Below are 21,155 nucleotides of genomic sequence, written 5' to 3'. Positions count from 1 at the left end.
TATTTTCTGACACACGGTCGAGGCTCGAGTTGTTTTCTAATCCGGCTCTGTGCTCTCTGTGTGCGACAAATAGAGTCGGACATAAAAACTTCATTGTCAGTGCTCGGGTAAGAGGAGAGACAGTTTAAAAGATTTCCGGCCCCCTTGCATTAAGCGATCCTGCATTAGTGACCACACCCACCGCTGATCCCTCAGAGCCCCGCCCCTCAGGTGCAGGCGCTTGGATTTACAGCGGCTACACCTCTGCGTGTCTGCAAGTCGAAACTCACAATGAGGGAGAAAATGTCTCCACTAATCTGCAGCCTGGAGGTGGATGATGCAGGAAATCCTGAAGGAAAAGAGGAGCGGCTGCGGGGACAGAGGGAGGGGATTAGAAGATGTGCCCATAATTACTCCACATACACTCCGGCAACTAGTGGGGGCTTAAACGTCAGTGGGCAGGCTGTGAGGGGTCAGAGGTCGCATGGCTACATGTGATTTCTGTGTTTAAGCAGAGCACAAGTCAGCCAAACACATCAGAGTGGGAGAGACCTTTTTTTTTTTTTTTAATATCTGCTCCACTCTGACCGGGAGGGATTCCTCCTGCAGCCCTGGAAATATGAGACGTGGGTATGACAGGAAGACGACCAAGGGAAATGCAGAGATGGATATAAATGGAAGAGAGTGAAATGTTAGAGGAGCGTGATGGAGTGATACACACACACACACACACACACACACACACACACATATATACAAACACACACTGAGGAGTCCAAGCCAAAAGAGCACTCTGCTCCATAAATATGGACGAAACACTCACATGCCTCAATAAAGGAGTTATAGACGTCTCAGGGAGGGAGGGGCTGCAGCGGGGCACGTGATTGGCTGAGGACAGACTGAAGTGATGAGGCAGACGACATCACATCAGCTCATTTAACCTCTCCAGGCCTCCGTCTGCAAAGACTCCTGCATCGTCCCGTTTCGTCCAGACGTGAAGTCGTTCTGCTTTAAAAACACCTTGAAACAGACAAGCTGCCTGTAGTGCAAGAAAAACTAAGCATTTCAAGAAAGGTCACAGCTTTCAAGAAGTAGCTGCAATGCTCATGCCAAATGGTCACATTGCTAAGCCCAATCCTGCAGCACTAATTTAAAAAAAATCTTTAAATTTTCGTGCAAAAAATGCACAATTCAAAACCCAACAAAGCCGAAGCCACTAAAACCACAGGACACAGTAAACCTGAGCACTTATTCGAAAGCAAACAGCAATGAAAAAGATCAACCTATCTTGCAAAGTCCACAACTTTAATGCTAAAGCCACAGGAGCAAAAGCTGTAATGAAAATGCAAAAGGAACATGCACCAACGATAAAGCCCAGCAATGCAAATGTGGAAGTTGCAGGAAAAAAAATAACCTAAGAATATTCATACAAAAGCTACAAAGATTGATGCAAAAGCTGCAAAATGAATGCAAAAGCAAAACCATGAATGTAAAATCTGTAGCGTGAATACAAAAGCCTGCAGTGTTTATGCTAAAGCTACCATGCTAATGGATGATCGGTTCAGTTTTTGTCTGTGATCGGTGGAGAGTGACACAGGTTTAGAATGAGGAGCTGCAGACGAACATCAAACCAGCCCGGATGGACCAGACTGCTGCCTGAGAGACAGATCCACGCTGTGGCCATCTGGAGCTTTCATTTCTGTTAGCATCATGACGTTAGCGTCGTTTTTTTAGCCATTTGCCAGCGAAGGGAGACAAACGCGTGAGAGAGAGAACATCATGGCGGACAGACGAGGAAACAAAGGAGGTGTTTGTGTCGGGCTCCAGTCCATCTGTTGCTCTTCAGCAATTTGAAATAACTTTTTCTTCTAATAAAATACTGTATGAGCTTTGTTTTTAAGTCCTCCAGAGAGGATCTTTTCTGTTTGTCATCTCTCCCTCTTCTTCCTCCTTCCATCATCCTTTTCTCGGTGGTATTTATAGAGCAGCTCCGGATGTTTCAGTGTTCGCTCCTCCGCTGGTCTCTGGCCCACGCTTCTTTCCGTCTTGGTTCTTTTTGTTCGTCTTTTTTCTCTGGTTCTCCCTCCTCCTCCTCCTCCTCCTCCTCCTCCTCCTCCTCCTCCTCCTCCTCCTCTTCTTCCTCCCTACAGACAGCAGTGTGTTGATGCATCTTTTTCTGAACAATGTGACCTGAGCGAGAGATTAGTGAGATGGCACCGAAAGCGAGCTAGCTTACTGACTGGATCTGAGAAATCAGCTGTCGTGACCGAGCAAAAACTGTTTTTTGAGTTGGTCAGTTTACTGACTCTCAATCATAGTTTCATGTAAAAAGTGGTGATTTCGATGGAAAAAATAATGAAGTGAAGGAGGCTAATTAAGAGGGCAGGGCTCATTGGACGGTCCGTGATGGCTTCCCGCTGCTCCTCGCTGAAGGCCAAAACATGCAAGCTGCTTCTTTTCCGCCTCCTTCAGCGGAGAACGACTCTCTGGCGAGGCGTCGCCGTGAATCAGCTGATGAGACAGAAATAGTCCGGCCGACACACACACACACACACACACACACACATGCTCGCAGTGCTTTCCCCTCCCCGTCCTCAGGCAGTGTGTTCATAGCAGTGCTAATTAACAACTCAACACCAATGACTGGTGAAGAGGCGACATAGAGCTGCACACTGCTGCATGCAGGGCCTCCAGGCTGGAGCACACTGCGTCTGTGTGTGTGTCACTGTGTGTTACAGGTTCATACTAAAATGCTAACACTGTGGGATGCTAAGGTTTGGACCGAGGTCACTGTTCAGACTTGTATAGTGTAGTGTTCGCTGTTTCAGCCATTAAAGCCACTTTGCATAATTGTTGCTGTTTACATGCCCCGAAAACGAAAACCTTTGAGCCCGTGTGTGATTTCACTACAAAAACAACCAAAAACACCAGTTTGTGGCCTAGCATGCTAACTACATGTTGTGTAAATGTGAAACTTCTCTGAAACAAGAACAAGTAAACCGTGTGTTTCACGTCAATTGTCATTAAGCGCGGCCATTTGAGTCATTTACTCATTTTATCAGTTTTACTCATTGATGCCAAAATATTATTCTTAACTGTTTTAGCAGTTTGAGCTCTGTGTGTGAGGTGTGTATTAGGTATATGTGAGGTGTGTGTGTCAGGAGCGTTTGGTGGTTTTTTTGGGATGTGAAGCTGCCACAGAGACAAATCCGATGTATTTCTGCACGTCGGTCCGCCTCGTGCAGCTTTCACAGCTCCGACGTCTGCCAGGAATTAAAAAAGAGAGAGGGCGAAAACCGGAGTGATGAGAACGGGAACAGCTGGTGCGCTGACACTCGCTGACACCCAGAGCCTGACGCCACTGCGTTACCATGACGACCGGCTGTGCCCCCTCTGCCTCTGACAGCTGTTCCCATGGCACCCGGCTCGACTCGGCCCCTGGACCCCTGCAGGCAGGATGGATGGGTCCCGGGGGTCAGGGGTCACGGGCATGACGTCGCTGCCGCGGTGTCATGTTGTTTTTCCATCTGAAACGGGACTCAGGTTTGACCCACTGTGCAATTCATCATAATTAAGAAAAAAATCTAAAGGGGAAATGTGAACGTTGTGAATTTCCAGATGTGTTTTACTGGAAACATCAGAGATGTTGCGTCCTACTCTGAGAGAGAGCGATGCAAAACATCTGAGGAGGAATATGAATTTAAAGGTACAGTAAGGCTGGGTGATATTGCCCAAAATTCATATTGTGATACTTTTTTTCTCAAAATGGCCATGTATGATATAAACTTGAACTATGTTTTTATCTCGATAAAGTTTGACCACAAATACAATTCTGGGTCAAAGTAACAAACTGCAACACAGAGACTTTTGTTAACCAGCTGCACAAAATGAACATGTGAATTCCCCTGAGAAAGGGTGAAAATAAGTGGCATGCATTTAAAAAAACAAACACAGTAAAGCCAGTTTTGTCAAACTCAGTGAGTACAGCTTGCTTCAGAGTGAGAGACAGGCCGCAGGAAAACAGCAATTCTCAAAAGTAATATTTTAATGCAACAAGTTATATAAACGATGCAGCCTTTTTCAATATCCAATTTTCTAATGTTGATATATTGTACTTTTTTGTTAATTGTCCATTATCCCTGATATCAGACATTCTAAAACTATCAAAAACTCTGAAACTCAGTGGATCATCTAAGCTGTTTTGTTTATTCCTCTCGTCATTATTACTTCAGAAATCTGTTTCTTTCCTGATTATAGAGCATCTTCCTCCCATGAACTGATGTAAGCTTTTCTCTGCATGTATAGTAATATGATTCCCAGCAGCTCTACAATAGTACAGCTATTTGATTGTTTTTCAACAGACTTAACCCGAGACAAACATATCCAAGTAATAACTTGCTTTTATTTCACGCAATATAACTCATCTTTTTGAAAACATTCACTGTACTCAAATACTACATACAAATTGCTGACCATAACATACACAACATTTTACAGAATTTGAAGGTGCTTGAAGTTCTGGTGAGAGAGTTAAATATTGATGTGAAAGTTTTTCCATATTAATGGATTCATCACCAGCCTCCATTCAGCACTGCACGCCCTCCTCTGATTGGCTGAGATTGGAAGCGTCAGTCTCCTCCCTGCTGTCCTGACTGCACACTGACAGTCTGCCGCTTCGACAGTCCTTCTTCTCTCTCTCTGTTTTCGGCCGGTAGCTGTTTACTCGGGTGAAGAAGATTGTAGAGTTTCAGGACCTTGTTGAGGCTTGTGGACTTCAGATGGGTCAGGATGGAGGATCAATATCTGTTTGGATGTTCGTATCAGAAGAGCCTCCTGACTTCAGATCAGACGGTCTGTTTACGGCCCGTTCTCTTTTCAGCACATGAGGATGGAGACGTGTCTGCTTCCAACAGACCCAGGTGATCAGAGGGAAACAGAAGTTATCTCTTATTTCTCTACTTCCTGATAGTTTTTGGAATATTGTTGATATTGTAAAGAGTCATAGTGAAGATTCTTGTGTTTGGCTTCTTACCTGTGAAGTGTTGCATTTCCTCTCAGCCAGCGTCTTCTTGTATTTTTTTTTAACTTAATAGGTTCAAGATAATTTCAAAATGGTCAATTTTATCTTTGATGCTTTGAAATTTAAAACTGGAATCCCATTTATTTTAATCATTTAATCTTCATAGCATCAATACATGAATGAGTGCTATATTATGAAGTGGTGAAGTGTTAAGTAATTGATCTTTAATTCTTTTCTTCTGTTTTCATGACGTTATCTAAAAAATTCAGGAAAATTCATGTTTCGTTGTTGCGAAAAAAGCTTCCTGGTATAAATCTGATACCATGGTAAATCATGATTTGTCTTTGGAATGGTGCCACATTTTGTAACGAACAAGCATTTGTAGGATGAGAACTGGAACTCACTCTGGACATTTTGCTCCTTAAATAGTTTCCACGTGATGGAGAAAATTAACATGGAAATCTGGGAAATTAAGAGTGATTTTTCCGACAGTAAAGACTCGATCAAGTGTGTGATAGGTTGATTTCAGGCCTGCGTGCAGGTCGTTGCAGGATTGAACCATGGAACTGCGACTGTTTACAGAATTTCATCTCCATGTTGGAATTGATATTACAATGAGAATTTGTTTTTCCATGGTTTCCAGCAGCACATGTCACTGTGTCAGTATCAGTGTTTAAGCAATCAGCAGGCCTCTCCATGTATGCAGATGACGTTATAGTAAATTATAGTTAGTTTACACTTTGTTAAGTTTACTCTGGATTCCTCCATTGTTGCTGTTGTCCATCTTCTCATGTGTCCAGAAAGAATGACTGCTGAAGTAGCAAGGTGTTTTTGTCTGTTTGCATGGACAATTTAGGGAAATGTTGCACTCTAGAAGAGGTTTTCAGAGACTTAAAAACTTTGTTGTGCCGTAAACAAACCTTCAAAATGGAACAAAGGTTTACTGTCATCGAAAACGCCATTGTGTAAATGAAAATCTGTTCCTTCAGCTTCAGATTGTTTATCACATTCACTCAAATGCTGTTGGTGAGGAATCATGTTTCAGTCACATTACATCTGTGTCACATCAGTCCTGGTCTCAGGCATGTGAGCCATGCTAAGCTAATGCTGTGCTCAGTTATTGACTTTGAGCTGCAAAGCCAATTAGATTGGTTGTATGAGCATTTCTTTTTTCTTTCATTTGGGGCTTTAATTGACAGTTGATTTACTTTAAAAGCGTTGTGTTTCTGCAGGATTTCTCCATGAAGCAATTATTCAGACCATTGTGTTGCTGCAGGTGTGTCGCTCCAAGATCTTTCCAAATGGATTTACGTTCATGAAAGTTTGAAACATTTCTGTCCTGATAATAATAACCTCCTCTTCCTCTCTTCCCAGAACGCTGCACCAGCAGTTTGAGAGCTACAAACAGGAAGTGCGTCGTATCGGGGCCGAGACGCGGCGCCAGCAGACGCAGCAGAAGGACGACGCGCCCACCTGCGGCATCTGCCGCAAGACCAAGTTCGCCGACGGCTGCGGCCACGTCTGCTCGTACTGCCAGACCAAGTTCTGCGCCCGCTGTGGGGGGCGGGTCTCTCTGCGCTCCAACAATGTAAGAAGCTCCGTCTTCAGACTCCCTGATTTCTTAGTTTGTTTTTTTTTCTTCTTCTCCTCTGCTCACATTCACCTCATTCCTGCTGGAGATTGGTGGTTCCCAACCTCTGCTACCTGGAGACGTTAAGATTGTTTGATCGCTGATTTGCTAAAACCAAAGACAGATTCCTCAGTCTACTTGATTTTCTAGAAAGTGTCTTGTTCTGCTCAGACAAAGCCTCCGACCCCCCTCTTATCTGGTATTGCTCCAAGAGGGTCCCGGACCCCAGGTTGGGAACCACTGGTGTGGACAATGTAGTCTTTCCTTCTGCTTCTGTCTGTCTGTTTCCGTCTGCTTTTCTTGTGCTTCCTGGTCACACTTTGGTGCAAACAAAGTGTATTGGAGGAGTGGCTTTGTCTGTATCTGTCGAGTCCCGGTGTGAAACTGAAGCTCAGTCCGACGTGACAGCACACCCGGTCCGCCGTCCGTGTTCTCACATTACCCTGGAAACTCCAGCTCCTCTGCAAGCAAGGAGGGAACAGAAAGTGAGGAAAACATGAAAGAAGAAACGGTTCAGATCCGAGTGCAGTCCTGGTAATAAAGGGGCCGCAGTTTGTAATGTGTCCCTCTTAAAACGCACTTCAAATTAAAGATTCCACCAAAAAGGAGTGACACCTCTGATTCAACCAAAGCTTATGATTTTAAAACATGTGCAGTGTTTTCAGTTGCTATCGTCTGTTACCTTCTGCTAATGATCTGAGAACAAAAATAGAAACATGAACACACCAGCATCACTGTATTTAATTAGTTAACTAAATTTAACAAATATATACAGAGAACACAAAGACACTGCTAAATGTTAGCATGCTAAAATTAACTTTTATTCTTCTACAAGTCTTCACAGTAAATATCAATTGTTGCTAACTATTAGCATGTTAGCTTTAATGGTCACGTCTCCTAATTATCATAATGTAGGTTGGCAAACAAAAATGCATAAATAACATGCCACATATAAGCTTTTTAACATAACAACATATTTCAATTAGTTCATGCAAATCCACTGAGCAGAAACAAACGTGTTGCTCAACATTTTTTTTTTTTTTTAATACTTTAATTAGCTTTCGACACTTTGCATAGCGTACTCGTGATTATAAAACTGTTGATGAAACCTGAAGCTTTGTGATAACCAAAAATCAGGTCCTGGTTGGTTCTGTGCATCTTCCAAACATAAACCCTTCTGTTGCTATTTTAATCCCCGGCCCTCCTCCGGCCGACCGTACTCTGGGCTCCCCTCCAGCCCAGGAGAGGGGCCCTCCCTCCGCTCCCCTCACCTGAGGACGGGCCCCTCCACCCTCGGCCTGCTGGCCCTCAATCTGCTCGGGATCCGGCCGGCCCAGCTGGGCCTGGACGCGCGCCGGCAGCACAGGCGTGCGGGAGGAGGGATGAAGATCGTATAAAACCGTTAATATTCCTTCAGCAGCAGGCAGGCAGCGACATGAAACCGGAGCTACCAGGCTAACATGATCTATAAATAAAACTCATAAAGCAGCGCAATTATTTGAAGTGCCCCAAATAACATCAACCAGTAATCGCATTTTGAATAATTGATGCTTTAATGTGGGATTTAACGTCAAGACAAGATGCAAAGTCAAATTTTAGCATACTGAATGTTGGAAGTCATATTGAAGACAGGGAGGTTTATTGTTTTTTTTTTTGTTTGTTTTTTTTTTACATGTATTTATTGATTTCAAGCAGCTTCGGTTGACATCATAACATGGATTATTACAAAATACCTATATGCATATATATTTATAGTGTACTCTGGGTGTTATCCACAGACACATCAGGTGTGAACAGTGACCTGCTGATGATGTCTGGGAGGAGAAGCAGCTGCAGTTGATGCAGGTTGTTGTTCAGGAGCTGTTTAAAGGTTTGGAAGGGTTCGGATGCAGCGACGACGAGTCTCTGTGGGAGGAGCAGGTGGAAGCAGAGCGGAGAATAACCACGGTAGCTGCAGAAGAAGCAGCAGATCTGTGAGAGGAACACCTTCAGAACTCCAGAGACTGATTCTAAAACTGTTTGGAAACAGGAACCGGACTTCTCTGTTCAGCTAGCGCGCTCTGCAGCGTCTGTGTGTTTTACATATATTCAGTCTGCAGGATGGTGAAGGCCAAGGCTAGCCAGTTACTGATCAATCTGGCGGTAGTTTATTACCACACAGAAAGTTCTGTTAAAAAAAATGTGTCCTGAAACAGAGAAAAAAAAATCCTCATTTGAGTTACACTGGTTGGTAATACTATTTATTTTACATCTTTGCTGTAAAACATATTTTAGTTCAGGAGCCACATAAAGCTCAGTTTGTTTTTAAGTGGACTCGGCTGGTTAAAAAAGAGACAATCACCTTGAAATCTGACATTTGAAAGTGTTTGTAAAAGTTTTTCTTTGTTGTGTCGCCAAGTATGGCTTCAAAAAAGTCTATATTTTGCCAAACAAAGCAATTAGTACTAATTTTAGTGACACTTCCTGATGCAAAATTGAGTTAAATGTACAAAAAACCTCTATAACCATTGTATTTTGGTTTGACAGTGACAGCATGGATTTGAGGCTAATGTTAGTCTGCTAGCAACAAGGTAGCGAACTGTTATGGCATTGTAATTTATGTCTCTGTGTTGTTATATCCACTAGTCTTAAGGGAAGTGTGTTAAAAAAAAAGTGATGGCTTCTTTACAATTTTTTTACAATTTGCTTCATCGTTTCCTTGACTAGATTGGAGTTTTTTTCAGGTCGACCTTGGTTTGATTCTCATATTTTATAAATGTGTGTTGTGATTGCTCTGACTTTTTCACTTCGCCTAAAGAACATTGATTCTCTGGTATAACATCATACTCTTCAAAACTTAATCTTTTGTTCAAAGTGGAGCTGGTTGCTACAAAACCAGCAACAGTGACATTTGACCCAGCAGTTTGGAATAAGTACTCAGTCACGGCAAGTAACTAATCCTTGTACTCATCCTTTAATAATAAAGTGGTGCATACCATCTGTGACCACTAGATGTCATCGTGTGACAACGGAATAATGCTACAGTACCACAGAAAAGCCTCCACATTAGAAAATATCACTTTTCCCTCCTAATTTTTTCAAACCACTGAGCTTGTCAGCATTTTTCTATCACTGTGTGTGTGTGTGTGTGTGTGTGTGTGTGTGTGTGTGTGTGTGTGTGTGTGTGTGTGTGTGTGTGTGTGTGAATGAGCTCCATGTTGCTCCGTGTTGCGACAGGTGCGATCTGGGTGGTGCATGTGGCCACAGCCTCACACATCAGCAACCAATCACGTCACAGTTTGAACCATTTCAAATGTGATAAAGCCAGTAATAGAATAACTCGCCAAATAGTGTCATAAACCATTTTGCCAAATGCATAATAAAGTATTGAAGTTTTTGTAGCGTTTTCTCTTAAACAAAAAAAGAAGATATAGCGGATGGCAAACATTATATTTATGTATTGAGGAAACGATGTAAAACCTTCAATCACTTGAACATTTTGTCAGAATTTTGTTTTATTATTGGCAGTTTAGTGACTTTACCGCATTTAAACTGGTGAGAACTGCGAGATTATTGGTTGCATCTGCATCCTGCTGTCACTGACTATGAATAAAATGTGTAACTGCACAATGTAACTAACAAATGTTTGCATCACGTCCTCTTTTCCTCTTTTTTCCTCCTCACGCTCCCATTCTCTGCACCTCTTCTTCATACCTGCACCACCTGCTCTCCTCCTCCTCCTCCTCTTCCTCCTCCTCCTCCTCCTCCTCCTCCCTCCTCGCTGTGCTCCCACTGCTACCTGGACTGCATGCCACAAAGGAGGACAAAGTGGTTAGCATCTTTTTTGTGTTCTCTGTGTGCTGTGCTCGTGTCCTTCTTGTGTAAAACCTGGCTGTGTTCACATCTGGAGCTCAGCTCCGACCGAGCCATTTGGATCTTTTCAGTTCGCCTGACCTGTGATTTCACAGCTGAAAGTTTGGAAATGATCCGAACCACAAGCCAGGTTTTGCACAGATCCAGTGATGGGTGGGCGACCTACCTGAGCAGAGGCGGTCCCTGATGCAGTGATGTTCTGTGTGGGGCGGAGACCCCTGAAGTGTGGAGTCCTCAGCAGGCTCTGACTAACTCTGTGTCCACTGTCTGTCTCCTCCCTTTGCAAAGTGTCTCATAGTGAAGGACAGGGTAAGGCCTGCTGGGTGATGGATTTCTCTGCATGGGTCACAAGTGTCCTTTACCCTCCCCTCACACACACACCCCCCACCACCACCTCCGACCTCTGGGGTCTGTGCTCATTCACAGGAAGTCAGACCCAACGGCAGTTTTCCCCTCATTGTGGAGGAATCATTCTGGGAATGAATGCAGACCCTGAAAATCAACAGTCGGGCGGAACAAGCATGAGCCGTATCGTAGACTGTCCTGCAGGGGGCGTACGACCCTCCTGATCCGGACCCCCTCTTCCTATGGCTGTAGGCATGGCTGTGCTGGGAGGGGTGTGACATTAGATGTAAAAACATTTTTTTTAAAAGAAGCTAAAGTGGGTTTTCTGTGATTGGATTTCCAGCTGGCATGTTGCTGAGAGACGATTCTTCCCTACAGAAGTGGAACCTGAATGCTCAATGCTCAGTGAATACACACTCATGCCTGTGCATGCTTTCCCTGCCTGTGTGTTTTCAGACCAGCCGTGCCATAGGGAGACGGGAGGTTATATGAATCTCTATCTATATGTGTGTGTTCCACTTCGTTCCACTTGCCACATTACTTTGGTGCTTCGTCTCTGTGAAATGTCGCTGGTGTGTTGTTCCTGCAGAGGACCGTCGGGTTCAGGCCCAGTTTGTATTCGCACCTGGTAGATTTGTTCCACACCAAACCTCAGAACATTTGTTGTCTTAGACGATAAAACAGACAGGTCTCAATCACTTTAATCTGGAGGTTGGCTGAAGTTACGTCAGTTGGTGGGAGGAAGATGCTTTATAATATTGATGCTAGCTTTTCTTGAAAGAAACGACTTTATGATCCAATGACAGCAAGAAGAAGCAGCAACAAAACCACTGAGATATGCTAGCAACATGCAGACGTCACTAAGCTGCTTTTTAAACATGTCTGCACTTAACGGAGCTGAATCAAGCGTTATTGGTTAAATAAACTGAGATGTATTTTTCTTTAATGTCAATAACAGCTGTGAAAATAGCAGTATACATCAAAAGGTCAGAAGTCAGCGTTGTTTTTGAAGTCCCTCATGAGTCTATGGTTAGCTAGTTAGCGCTAACTGAGTTAATATTGACATTTTAAGTACAGCCTTAATTGGATATCAGTATTGTACAGCCATCTTTTTGGAATGCTGTTGGGAAAAGTAAAGATGTACAAACGCACTCATGATCAGTGAAGAAGTTCATATTGTTTCATCTTAATTGTTTGTTTTTTTTGTTTGTTTGTTTGCATTGTTGAGAAAATCTAAACTATTTATCTGAAGCTTCATGCTGTTCGACCATCTGGTGGAGACAAGGCTGTGTCTCTTTTTTTCTGAAACAGCTTGAAAAGTTGATTTGCTTGAAGGGTCTGGATCTGCTGTTTTTTGACCAGAACTCTTAGATTTCCTCAAAACTCACTGATGACTTGATAAAAGTCAACAGAATACAGAGAGGTTGAAAAATGAGGTGGAAACCCCTGGAAATCTCCAACGTAAGATTTGTTTTTGATTTTTTGAGTGCTCTTGGATTTTGAAAAGCTCCTATAATGTGTCAGTTGTGGAAGATGTGAGTTATACAAAGGGTTACATAATTTGTCAGTTTTAGAATTTGTCAAAGATCTTCTAGAATATATACATAAGTTCAATAACATCTCAGAGGTTCTAAAATGTATAGAAGGTTCTAAAAAATGTTGATTCTATATCATGTGGAACTGCTATAATATGTGAGAGTTCTTGAATTTGTGAAAAGCTTCTATCACTTACCAGCTTTGTAATTTATAAAAGGTGTGGAATACTGTTGAATTTACAGAGATTTAACTCCAAATAGTTTGATCATGGAACAGTTTGTGAATTTGTCAAAGGTTTTATTGCTGGTCAGTTCTGGAAAATGTGACAGTTCCAGAAATTTTGGTCTTTCTAGAATACATGAAAGGTTGTAGAACTTAATAGATCTAGATTATGGGAGAGGTAAAGAAGACGTGATCTCGCTCAGAGTTTGGAAAAGGGAAGAATGTTCAAGGGTTTGGGAAAGTGTGAGTGATCGTGAATTTAAATAAGAGGTAGTTTCCCCAGATCTTCTCAAAATTGGCCAAAGATTTTAGAATCTGTCAGGGATTTAAAAATGAATGTCCTCAAACAATACAGTAAGATATAAATGTTCAATTTAGAAGTACCAAAATGAATTTCAAAAAGATGATTGATTCTAAATAAAGATACATTTAAATTGGTGGATATTATAAAATCTCCATCTGTAAACATTTAAAGAGGTCAAGTAAAGTAAATAAACAAGTATCCAAATGTTCTAAGAGATCTGTGTCTGGTTTGAAAATATAATCTAATGTAATCGAGTGTAAAGTCTGATAGAAAGACTCTTTTGACATAAAGAATAATGAGACAAGTTTTAGAAGTCCAGGTCTAACTTAATGTCTTCAAGAGTCCTGTCAGTTCAGTTCTGAAGGATCGAGGTGGGGTTCACAGACTGAGAGTGAAGTGTCCTGGTCGGAGTGGAGCTGTGGTGGAAGAGATAATCTTTATGTGGCTTTTTTTTTTTTTTTTTTTTTTTAGTAGATATGGAAGAGATGACTTTTACTTCCAGCTGTAGCTTATTAATGTTTGAGTTTGTTACGGCCAGAACGAACCGCTGACAGTCAGTCAGTCTGCTGTGTAGACGAGCACTGCCTCCCAGTGGACGCGCACACACACACACACACACACACACACACACACACACACACACACACACACGGTCTCATTCACTTAGCACATGTCGCTGACGCAGCACTTTATCACCGGAAGCGAGGACGCTCTGCATAATCTCGGTCCTGTTTCTCAGAGTGATGGTTAACCCTCCCCAGCTCGTCCTTCTCCTCGTCTGCTCGTCTCCACTTCACTCCTCTCTTTCTTTCAGCTTCACCAACAGCACACTGGAATTTGATGTTAAACAGGATGATGACAAATTGGGCTGATGGAACATGTTTAGAATAGAATGGAAATATACTATTAATCCCAAATCAAAATTCTCCACAAATAAAAAAAAACACACACAGAATAAAGGTTAAATTTTATATATATAACAGGACCTGTTTGACTGGTTCTGGTTTCCATTGGTAAAGTACTTCTAGATAAATTGATAATAAATCAAGAAACTACAGTAATGTGAAGAAATGGGAATTGAAAGGCCAGGCAAGGCATATTATCCAAAATGAGAGTGAGAGGAATTAAAAAAACCTTCAAAAAGAACATTTTATAAGAAAAACTTCCGTTCATGGTTGGTAAAATGAGGTGAAAAAAAATCTCAAGATAAAATATGTCTATCTATCTATCCATATATATATATAATTATCTATCTATCTATCTATCTATCTATCTATCTATCTACTTCTCTGTCTGCATTAAATAAATAGCAGAAGAAGCATATTCAGACACCAAAGGGAACGAACTGTGAGAAACAGAGACAGCAGCTCTGCAACTCATCCAGTTTCTTGAATATCAGCAGCGCCTATCGTTACTTTGTAACTTCATTATTTCATATTCATAATCATTTGCTCCCAGTAATGGCAGAGTCATTACAATAAGACACGACTTTAGGGCACTGACAGTGACTTCTAGGATGTACCTGGTCATTTCATATTTGAATCTCTGGAGCTGAATCAGGTCAACTCCCCCAGCAGAGAGTTGGCGGAGCTCCACCCTCACTGTGGTGCAGATCAATCCTGACAACAGGGCCGCTACAGGGGAAGGTGGTTGTATTTATGAGGAAAGAGTCAAACATTTTAGTTTGATCTTTAATCATATTTTATGTTTTCCCTCATGCGTAGTCATGAGACGTGATGAGCAGTGAGAAGTCACGGCCGTGGTGCTGCGATCAGCGATGACGAAGTGGCGTAGATTCACAGCTGCAGCCGCTCTGCTTCGTCTCCACGCTTCAGAGCTGATATACTGCATCATGCTGAGAGCAGGATTTAACATCCAGTATACACCCGGCGTTTGTGTGCTCTCATATTTTCTGCCTGTTTAAGGACAAAGCTGACACAACTCAGGCCGAAACGAGCCCTTCTGACAAAAAGCCCTCAACACACAGGCAGCACATGGACAAACTAAAGACGTGAGGAGGGGGGTTGGAAGTGTATGAGTAGCAGGTGTGTGTTGTCTTCATTTGTCAAGTCAGCCAGGTATGTCAGCCAAAGGGGAGGAGAGATGAGAGGAAATGAAAGGAGGAGGAGAAAAAATCTCAGCAAGAGAGAGAAGAAGATGACATTTAGAAAGAAGTAGAGGAAAGGAACCAGATGAGATGAGGAAATGAAAAAGAAGGTTGGAAATAGAAAGAAATAAACTGAGGAGCTGAACAAAAGTACACAAGTACACACACTCACAATTTCCTCACACACTCTGAACTCTCTCTGCTGCATTGCTTCTGTTTTCGTGCACATTTTATGATTTTTACTTTAAATTCTGCTGTGTAGGTTTTTGAGTGTTGGAGACATTTTTCTTGCTCTGTCAGTTGAATACAGCCATAACAGAGGTTTTTCTGTAGCAGCATTCAGTGGTCATACAGGGACATCCAGTGGTCACATACATGTACTGCTGTATACTGATTTCAAGTCACTTTTAATCTAAATCATATCAGCAACCAAACAGTTAAAAAAGTGTGACTCACAGTCCTAAAATACCTTAACTGTCAGCTCCACAGTTAACAGTAACACGTGTATGCATCTTGAATAATGGATCTCAGTGTTTGTCCCGATAGTAGCAGTCGACTCCGAGGGTCAAGTGTCCCCACAGCTACAGGAAAGCGAGAACGTATTCCACACACGTGCTGGTTTTCATGTTTTTCAGGGACTTTCTTGGCTTTGACTTACATTCCGTTCCTGCAGACTCACTCCAAGTTCTCTGCAAGTCCCCAGAATGTGTTCCCTTGTGTGAATAAGACACACACACACACACACACACACACACACACACACACACACACACACACACACACACACACATTTGTATCCATCTCTCTCACTGGCTCTAAGCTGTGATTTGGTTTCCATGGAGAAGCACATTTTTAGGCAGGAGGAGGTTGACATTATTACACGACAGAAATACTGCTTATTACACATGCAAGCACACACACACACACACACTAACACACACACACACACACACACACACACACACACACACACACACACCTCGCCTACAGGCACTCGCCCACACTGCACTCTGCACTCCGCTTGGAGGTTTCAGAGATGTCCTACATGCATGTACACTAATGCTCACAAACACACACAGACACACACACACACACACCACCATGTGAGGCTTTTCCCTATTTCATGTACATAAACACAATGACACGCTTAATTCCCCACTCCAGTATCTTTCAGGCTATCCAGGAATATAAAGTGCAATCACTCCAGTGAAGGATTATATATATTATATCTGTGTGTGTGTGTGTGTGTGTGTGTGTGTTCATATGTGTCCTATAGCTTCTTCAGTGGTTCCCAGCCTCCCGTGTTGCAGATGCATGCAACACAAGCACAGAGGCGTGTTATTAGATAACGAGAGCCGCTTTATAAGTCTCTTTAGCTTGTGAACATGCTGAGACATAAACAGCCGCTCTGTGTTCTTCTATATGATAATCTCATTCAAGGATTAAGCCTGTGGAAAAGAGTATTTTCTCCTCTTGAGAGCAAAGCAACCTATAGATGATACTGATTGAGCTCACATACATGGATTGAGATTATTATCCTGCATCATTTTTTTTTTGCAATATTTACATGTTTTATTTATTTTTTAGAATCTGATAAGGATTTTAAGCCCCATTTACATGACGCTTTGAGTGAAAATAAATGGTTTTTGCGTTTTCATTTCAGAAAATTTTCTCTTTTACATGGCAATGTTTCGAAAACTCTGTCAATTCACACTGAAAGCGATGTGTTCAGCATTTCAGTCCATGAATAGCACTCGTGGTTGTTTTTCTAATGAAACCACAGATACATGTGCACAGAGATCAGTATGCTGTAAACAAGTAAACGGACATCCGTATGGACAGACGACCGTGTTGGATTGTTATTACATTAACTGTCAATGATAAAAATACCAAGTCTCAGGAGAACATGGACTGGGAGTCATGACACCCTGGAGGCAAACGCTGTTTTTGCAGTCCATGTACTCACATGTGCAGCATTTCAGAGAACTTTTCCATGGAGTTGCAGCGTTGTGTTTTCATTGTCTCAAAGCACCATTGACATTTAAGTGGACACTGAAAACACGACTAAAACGCTGTGTCAATGGGCCTTTTAGTAACTCTGTGACAGTAATTCAAGTTTCTTTTTCGTTGCTCTTACAGCGAGCGACTGTGTTTTCTCTTCAACTCTTATTAGCATTATCATTATTTATTTCAGCTCCAACGCGTTAGTAAAGAGCAACTTTGTTACTATTGCTTGAAGCTCCTGTTTACAGGAGGAGGTGGCTTATTAATCCTGAACTACCTCAACTGTAATTAACATTAATAAAATGCATTTGAGCTCTGGTGAATCCATACATCCATTTTTCAGTTGTGATAAGAAATTTCATATCAGTCAGCTCTTTATCTTAAAAAAATTGATTAAGGCCTAAATGATCATAACATTGCCAATGATTCAATCAATAACAGTCACATTAACAAGCCTGCTCTCTATTGTGTAAAATTATTATTGTTATTATTATTATTATGTCTGTTTAAAAGTGTTTTTCATTTATTTTTAATTTATTGTTTTCTGGTTAAATCAAGAAATTAAAGTGTGTTCAAATGTTAGTATCATGGTTTAAACAAAAAGAAGTCCACAAAATCAGACTGTATGAAAATATTTCATATCCCATCATGCAGCAGAAAGAAATGGGCGGGAGCATCCTGGTTTAATCTCTAACCTGCCCCTCCTGAAGGGGGGGTAGAGGCTATAGGTTAAAAGTTATAGATTGTGAGCTGGTATTGTCAGCTGGAGATGAGTTGAATAATAGCGAGGAGCTGAAAGGATTAGCGGCGGCTGCTAATCTGTGGCCCCTGAGTGGAGGGCCGGCGGTGGAGGCAGGCTCGGGGAGACGGAGCCGGCTGTAGTGTTCGGGCGGGCGGCCGTCTGACAGCTGTGGGCCGTGCGGGCAGCTGATTTGCTTCAGATTAGTCTGGACATGCGCCAACGAGGATTCAATCAGGCTGTGATGAATGTGCCGTGGCGGGCTGACGGCTAGCTGCTAACCCACCTGCTAACGGGGCGTCCCACCGCCGGTCAGGGAGTCAACATCTCAGGGTGTCCAAAGGTCTCGGAGCTTCTGCTCCGTGTCGAAGCTCCGCTGTGGAAACACAAAGGATGTGTCTGGAGTCATTCTCAGCAAAAATAAAACCAGTGGGATTATAAAGACGGAGGCAGATTATTCCTGTTTTTGTGCGGTCGGAGTGCAGTGAATTTCAGGAGTCATGGCTGCATGTGAGTATTTGATTTATGGGATAAAGAATCGGGTGATTTTTTCTCTGTAATCATCAAGATTACTGATCGGGGTGCATCGGGTTTGTCAGAATGGGTGTGAACGGTAGAAACTATTCCCAGTGGAAACACTGTGCAGGACAATGTCTGGTAAACGTGGCTGTTTCTGCTCTGAATGCATGTTTAACATCACACAGATGGATATACTGGAACAGTGTTACTGTCACAGCTACTCATAAATCATCTATTTGGAATGAAAATAACAGATTATACTGCATATGGTGTCCACAGGATGGTGACTGTGACATTGAACTGTGAAGTTACTGTGTTATATGCAGCCCAGAAAAAGAATGGGTGAATAGCTTAGCAACATACTCGGAGTGACAATGTTAGAGGTGTAGCGCATGTAAAAACCAACACCTCGCAGTGCGTCCATCGTGCGCACAGAGGCAGTTTGTCTCAGGTCAGACTGCTGTTTGCTGTTAGCTTAGTTGTAGCAGAGGACTCAGGAAAGAGCTCACATGATCTGCATTCATCTTTGTTTTTATGTGACACTATTGGGGATGTGTTTTTTTTTTTTTTTTAATAAAATTATAAAACTAGACGTTTTAGAAGTACTAAATAAATATTTTTACATGAAATTGCTAATGCCACATTGATTTTAGTATGATGAATTATTGTTACTTCAAGAGCTCAAATGTACTGTATGTATTTTTGAATTTATTTCAGATTAGCACAGTGGGTGTCAGCAGTCTGCCACCATTCCGCAGTTTGCTCGCACTTTGTTCTTTGGTGCATTTAAAGATTGTTCTTTTACATGGACTGAATGCATGAAGATGAAGCTAAAGTACCTCACTGTACTATTTAAATGGAATGAAGTGGTTTTCCAACAGCGTTCAAGCGAAGGCTAGCTGGTTAGCTCTGAAACTTCGCTAACTACATCCTGAATCATTAATGCTTCCAGGGTGCAAACAAAGATCTTGTTATTTGAAGTTGCTTCTATGGTTTGAAGCAAAATCACAAAACGTCTTCGCTTGTTTATTTCTGTTTTATTTTCTTTCAAATGACTTCTGACTGTCATGAAACTAGTTTACCCCTGATAGGAATAAAGTTGACTAATCTAAGACGAAAATTAATATGGATCCTTTAACTAGATCTTCAATTTTGTTTCTGAAAAATTGATTTAAATTTTACAACTTAGCATTTTTTGTTTGCTCCCCCCCGAAGCTTTCTACTTTATACTTTATTTCTGTAACACCCCCAGATTGCCCTGGAGACAGGTTGCAGACACCCTGTTTAATATCTGATTTGCCAGAACATTACAATGAAGCCGAACTCTGTTGAACATACCTTTTTTTACTAATGCGCTTCCAGGCTTCCCAGATTTAATCTGAATGCCCATCCAAGACTGTCTCAGACGTCAGGGTAGAAACCACTGACTGAAATGAAATAGATGACAGCACATAGCAGAGAAAGGACAAACTCTGACAAACGCAACAGGATTGCAGAAAAAAAGACAGCACTGAGGGAGGAAGACATAGTTGTGAAGAAAAGGTAACTATTAGGTAACTGTGATGTAAAAAAAACACAAGGTGATGTTAGCCACAAAGCTACAAGTAAATTATGTAGCATTGAAGATGGAACAGATCTAAAATGACGAGCACTGCTTTGGCCAGATCCGAGAGAATGTTCTTGATATGAAACACCAAGCAAAACATTAGAACACGATCAAAAAGCAGGTTCTGAGAGTTAAATTTACCTTTTTTTCAAATATATTTTAGGATTGATTTTAGCTCTACCGCATCAAATCGTTTGAGTCAGTATCTACTAAAATGCGTATCTGATCTGCTGAGTTGCAGAATGCGTATCTGTTGAACCTTTTGGTCACAGGCATGCCTAACCACCTCTGTGTTGGGTGTTCCTCTCATTCAGTGTACCGTCTGTCTTCTGACCCTGCTGACGCCCCCTGAACACTCACTCGGGTGTCCTTTTGCGCCCCTTGCAGGTAATGTGGGTATGCAACCTGTGCCGTAAGCAGCAGGAGATTCTCACCAAGTCAGGAGAATGGTTTTCGGGCTCAGGGGTGCGGCCCGGGAGCCTGGGCACCTCCTTCGACGACCCGGCCACGGGAGGTGATCCCCAGCGGGACAGGAAGCTACTCCGCTCCAGGTCCCAAGCCCCGCCCTCCAGCACCAACGCCAACACCGGCCTGCCAAGCGGGACGACGCCGTCCACCGGGGTCACTGCCGCCAAGGGTGCGGACACCATGCCTGGCTCTCGCTCGCAGAGTGAACCGCCAAAAGAGAAGTAAGACGCAACACAAACACACGAGGATATTCCGTCGTTACACTCATCCTCTTTTTCACAGCACGTTGGGAATAGGAGCCGCATTTTTAGTAAAAGGCTTTGGAGTCGTTTGGTGTATGTGGTGACGCTCCTGTTGTCTTTTTAATCCCCTGGTCAAAAATAAAAGAACAGATCTCAGTCTGCTGTAGCTTAACCAGAGGAGAAGCGAGGTCACAGGTTTTAGTCTTGAGAGGTCTTTGACTCAATCCCTTTGTTTTCATTTGGTGGGTGAGTTAGGTAAGAATTCATCACAGCCTCATCTTAGGCAGTCCAATTTTTAATCTGTTCATATTCACTCGTGATTGAACTAAGAAGATTTGGTAAATATAGAAAGAAAACACAGATTATCATCCAAAATGTCCAAACTTTGTAGCTGTGACATAAAACATTTTCCTTGTCTTTACTTCAGGAATCTTATCTTATCTCCCAAATATCCCAACTTAAATAATTCCCAAATAAACCTTAAGAAATTTAGTGACAAGCATTAGAATACTCTACTTCACTTTTCTACCACAGAGCAGTCTTAAGATAATTAATGGATATGCTGATTTATTGACATTCCAT

General features: G+C 42.2%; 1 protein-coding gene across 3 annotated transcripts in view; it reads left to right on the top strand.

The window, feature by feature from the left end:
* Window positions 1–21,155, top strand: part of rims1b (regulating synaptic membrane exocytosis 1b) — a 67,567-nt gene that overhangs the window by 10,568 nt on the left and 35,844 nt on the right. For all 3 annotated transcript variants that reach the window (XM_030095067.1, XM_030095070.1, XM_030095069.1), the window contains exons 2-5: window positions 6,374–6,587; window positions 10,428–10,439; window positions 10,770–10,790; window positions 20,251–20,552. In XM_030095067.1, coding sequence (XP_029950927.1) covers window positions 6,374–6,587; window positions 10,428–10,439; window positions 10,770–10,790; window positions 20,251–20,552 — 549 coding nt within the window. The remainder of the gene's footprint in view (window positions 1–6,373; window positions 6,588–10,427; window positions 10,440–10,769; window positions 10,791–20,250; window positions 20,553–21,155) is intronic.

This window comes from Salarias fasciatus, chromosome 6 (assembly GCF_902148845.1).
Source record: "Salarias fasciatus chromosome 6, fSalaFa1.1, whole genome shotgun sequence".
Classification (NCBI taxonomy): Eukaryota; Metazoa; Chordata; class Actinopteri; order Blenniiformes; family Blenniidae; genus Salarias; species Salarias fasciatus.
Note: the sequence above shows the minus strand (reverse complement) of the source record. Positions and strands in the feature narration are given on the sequence as shown.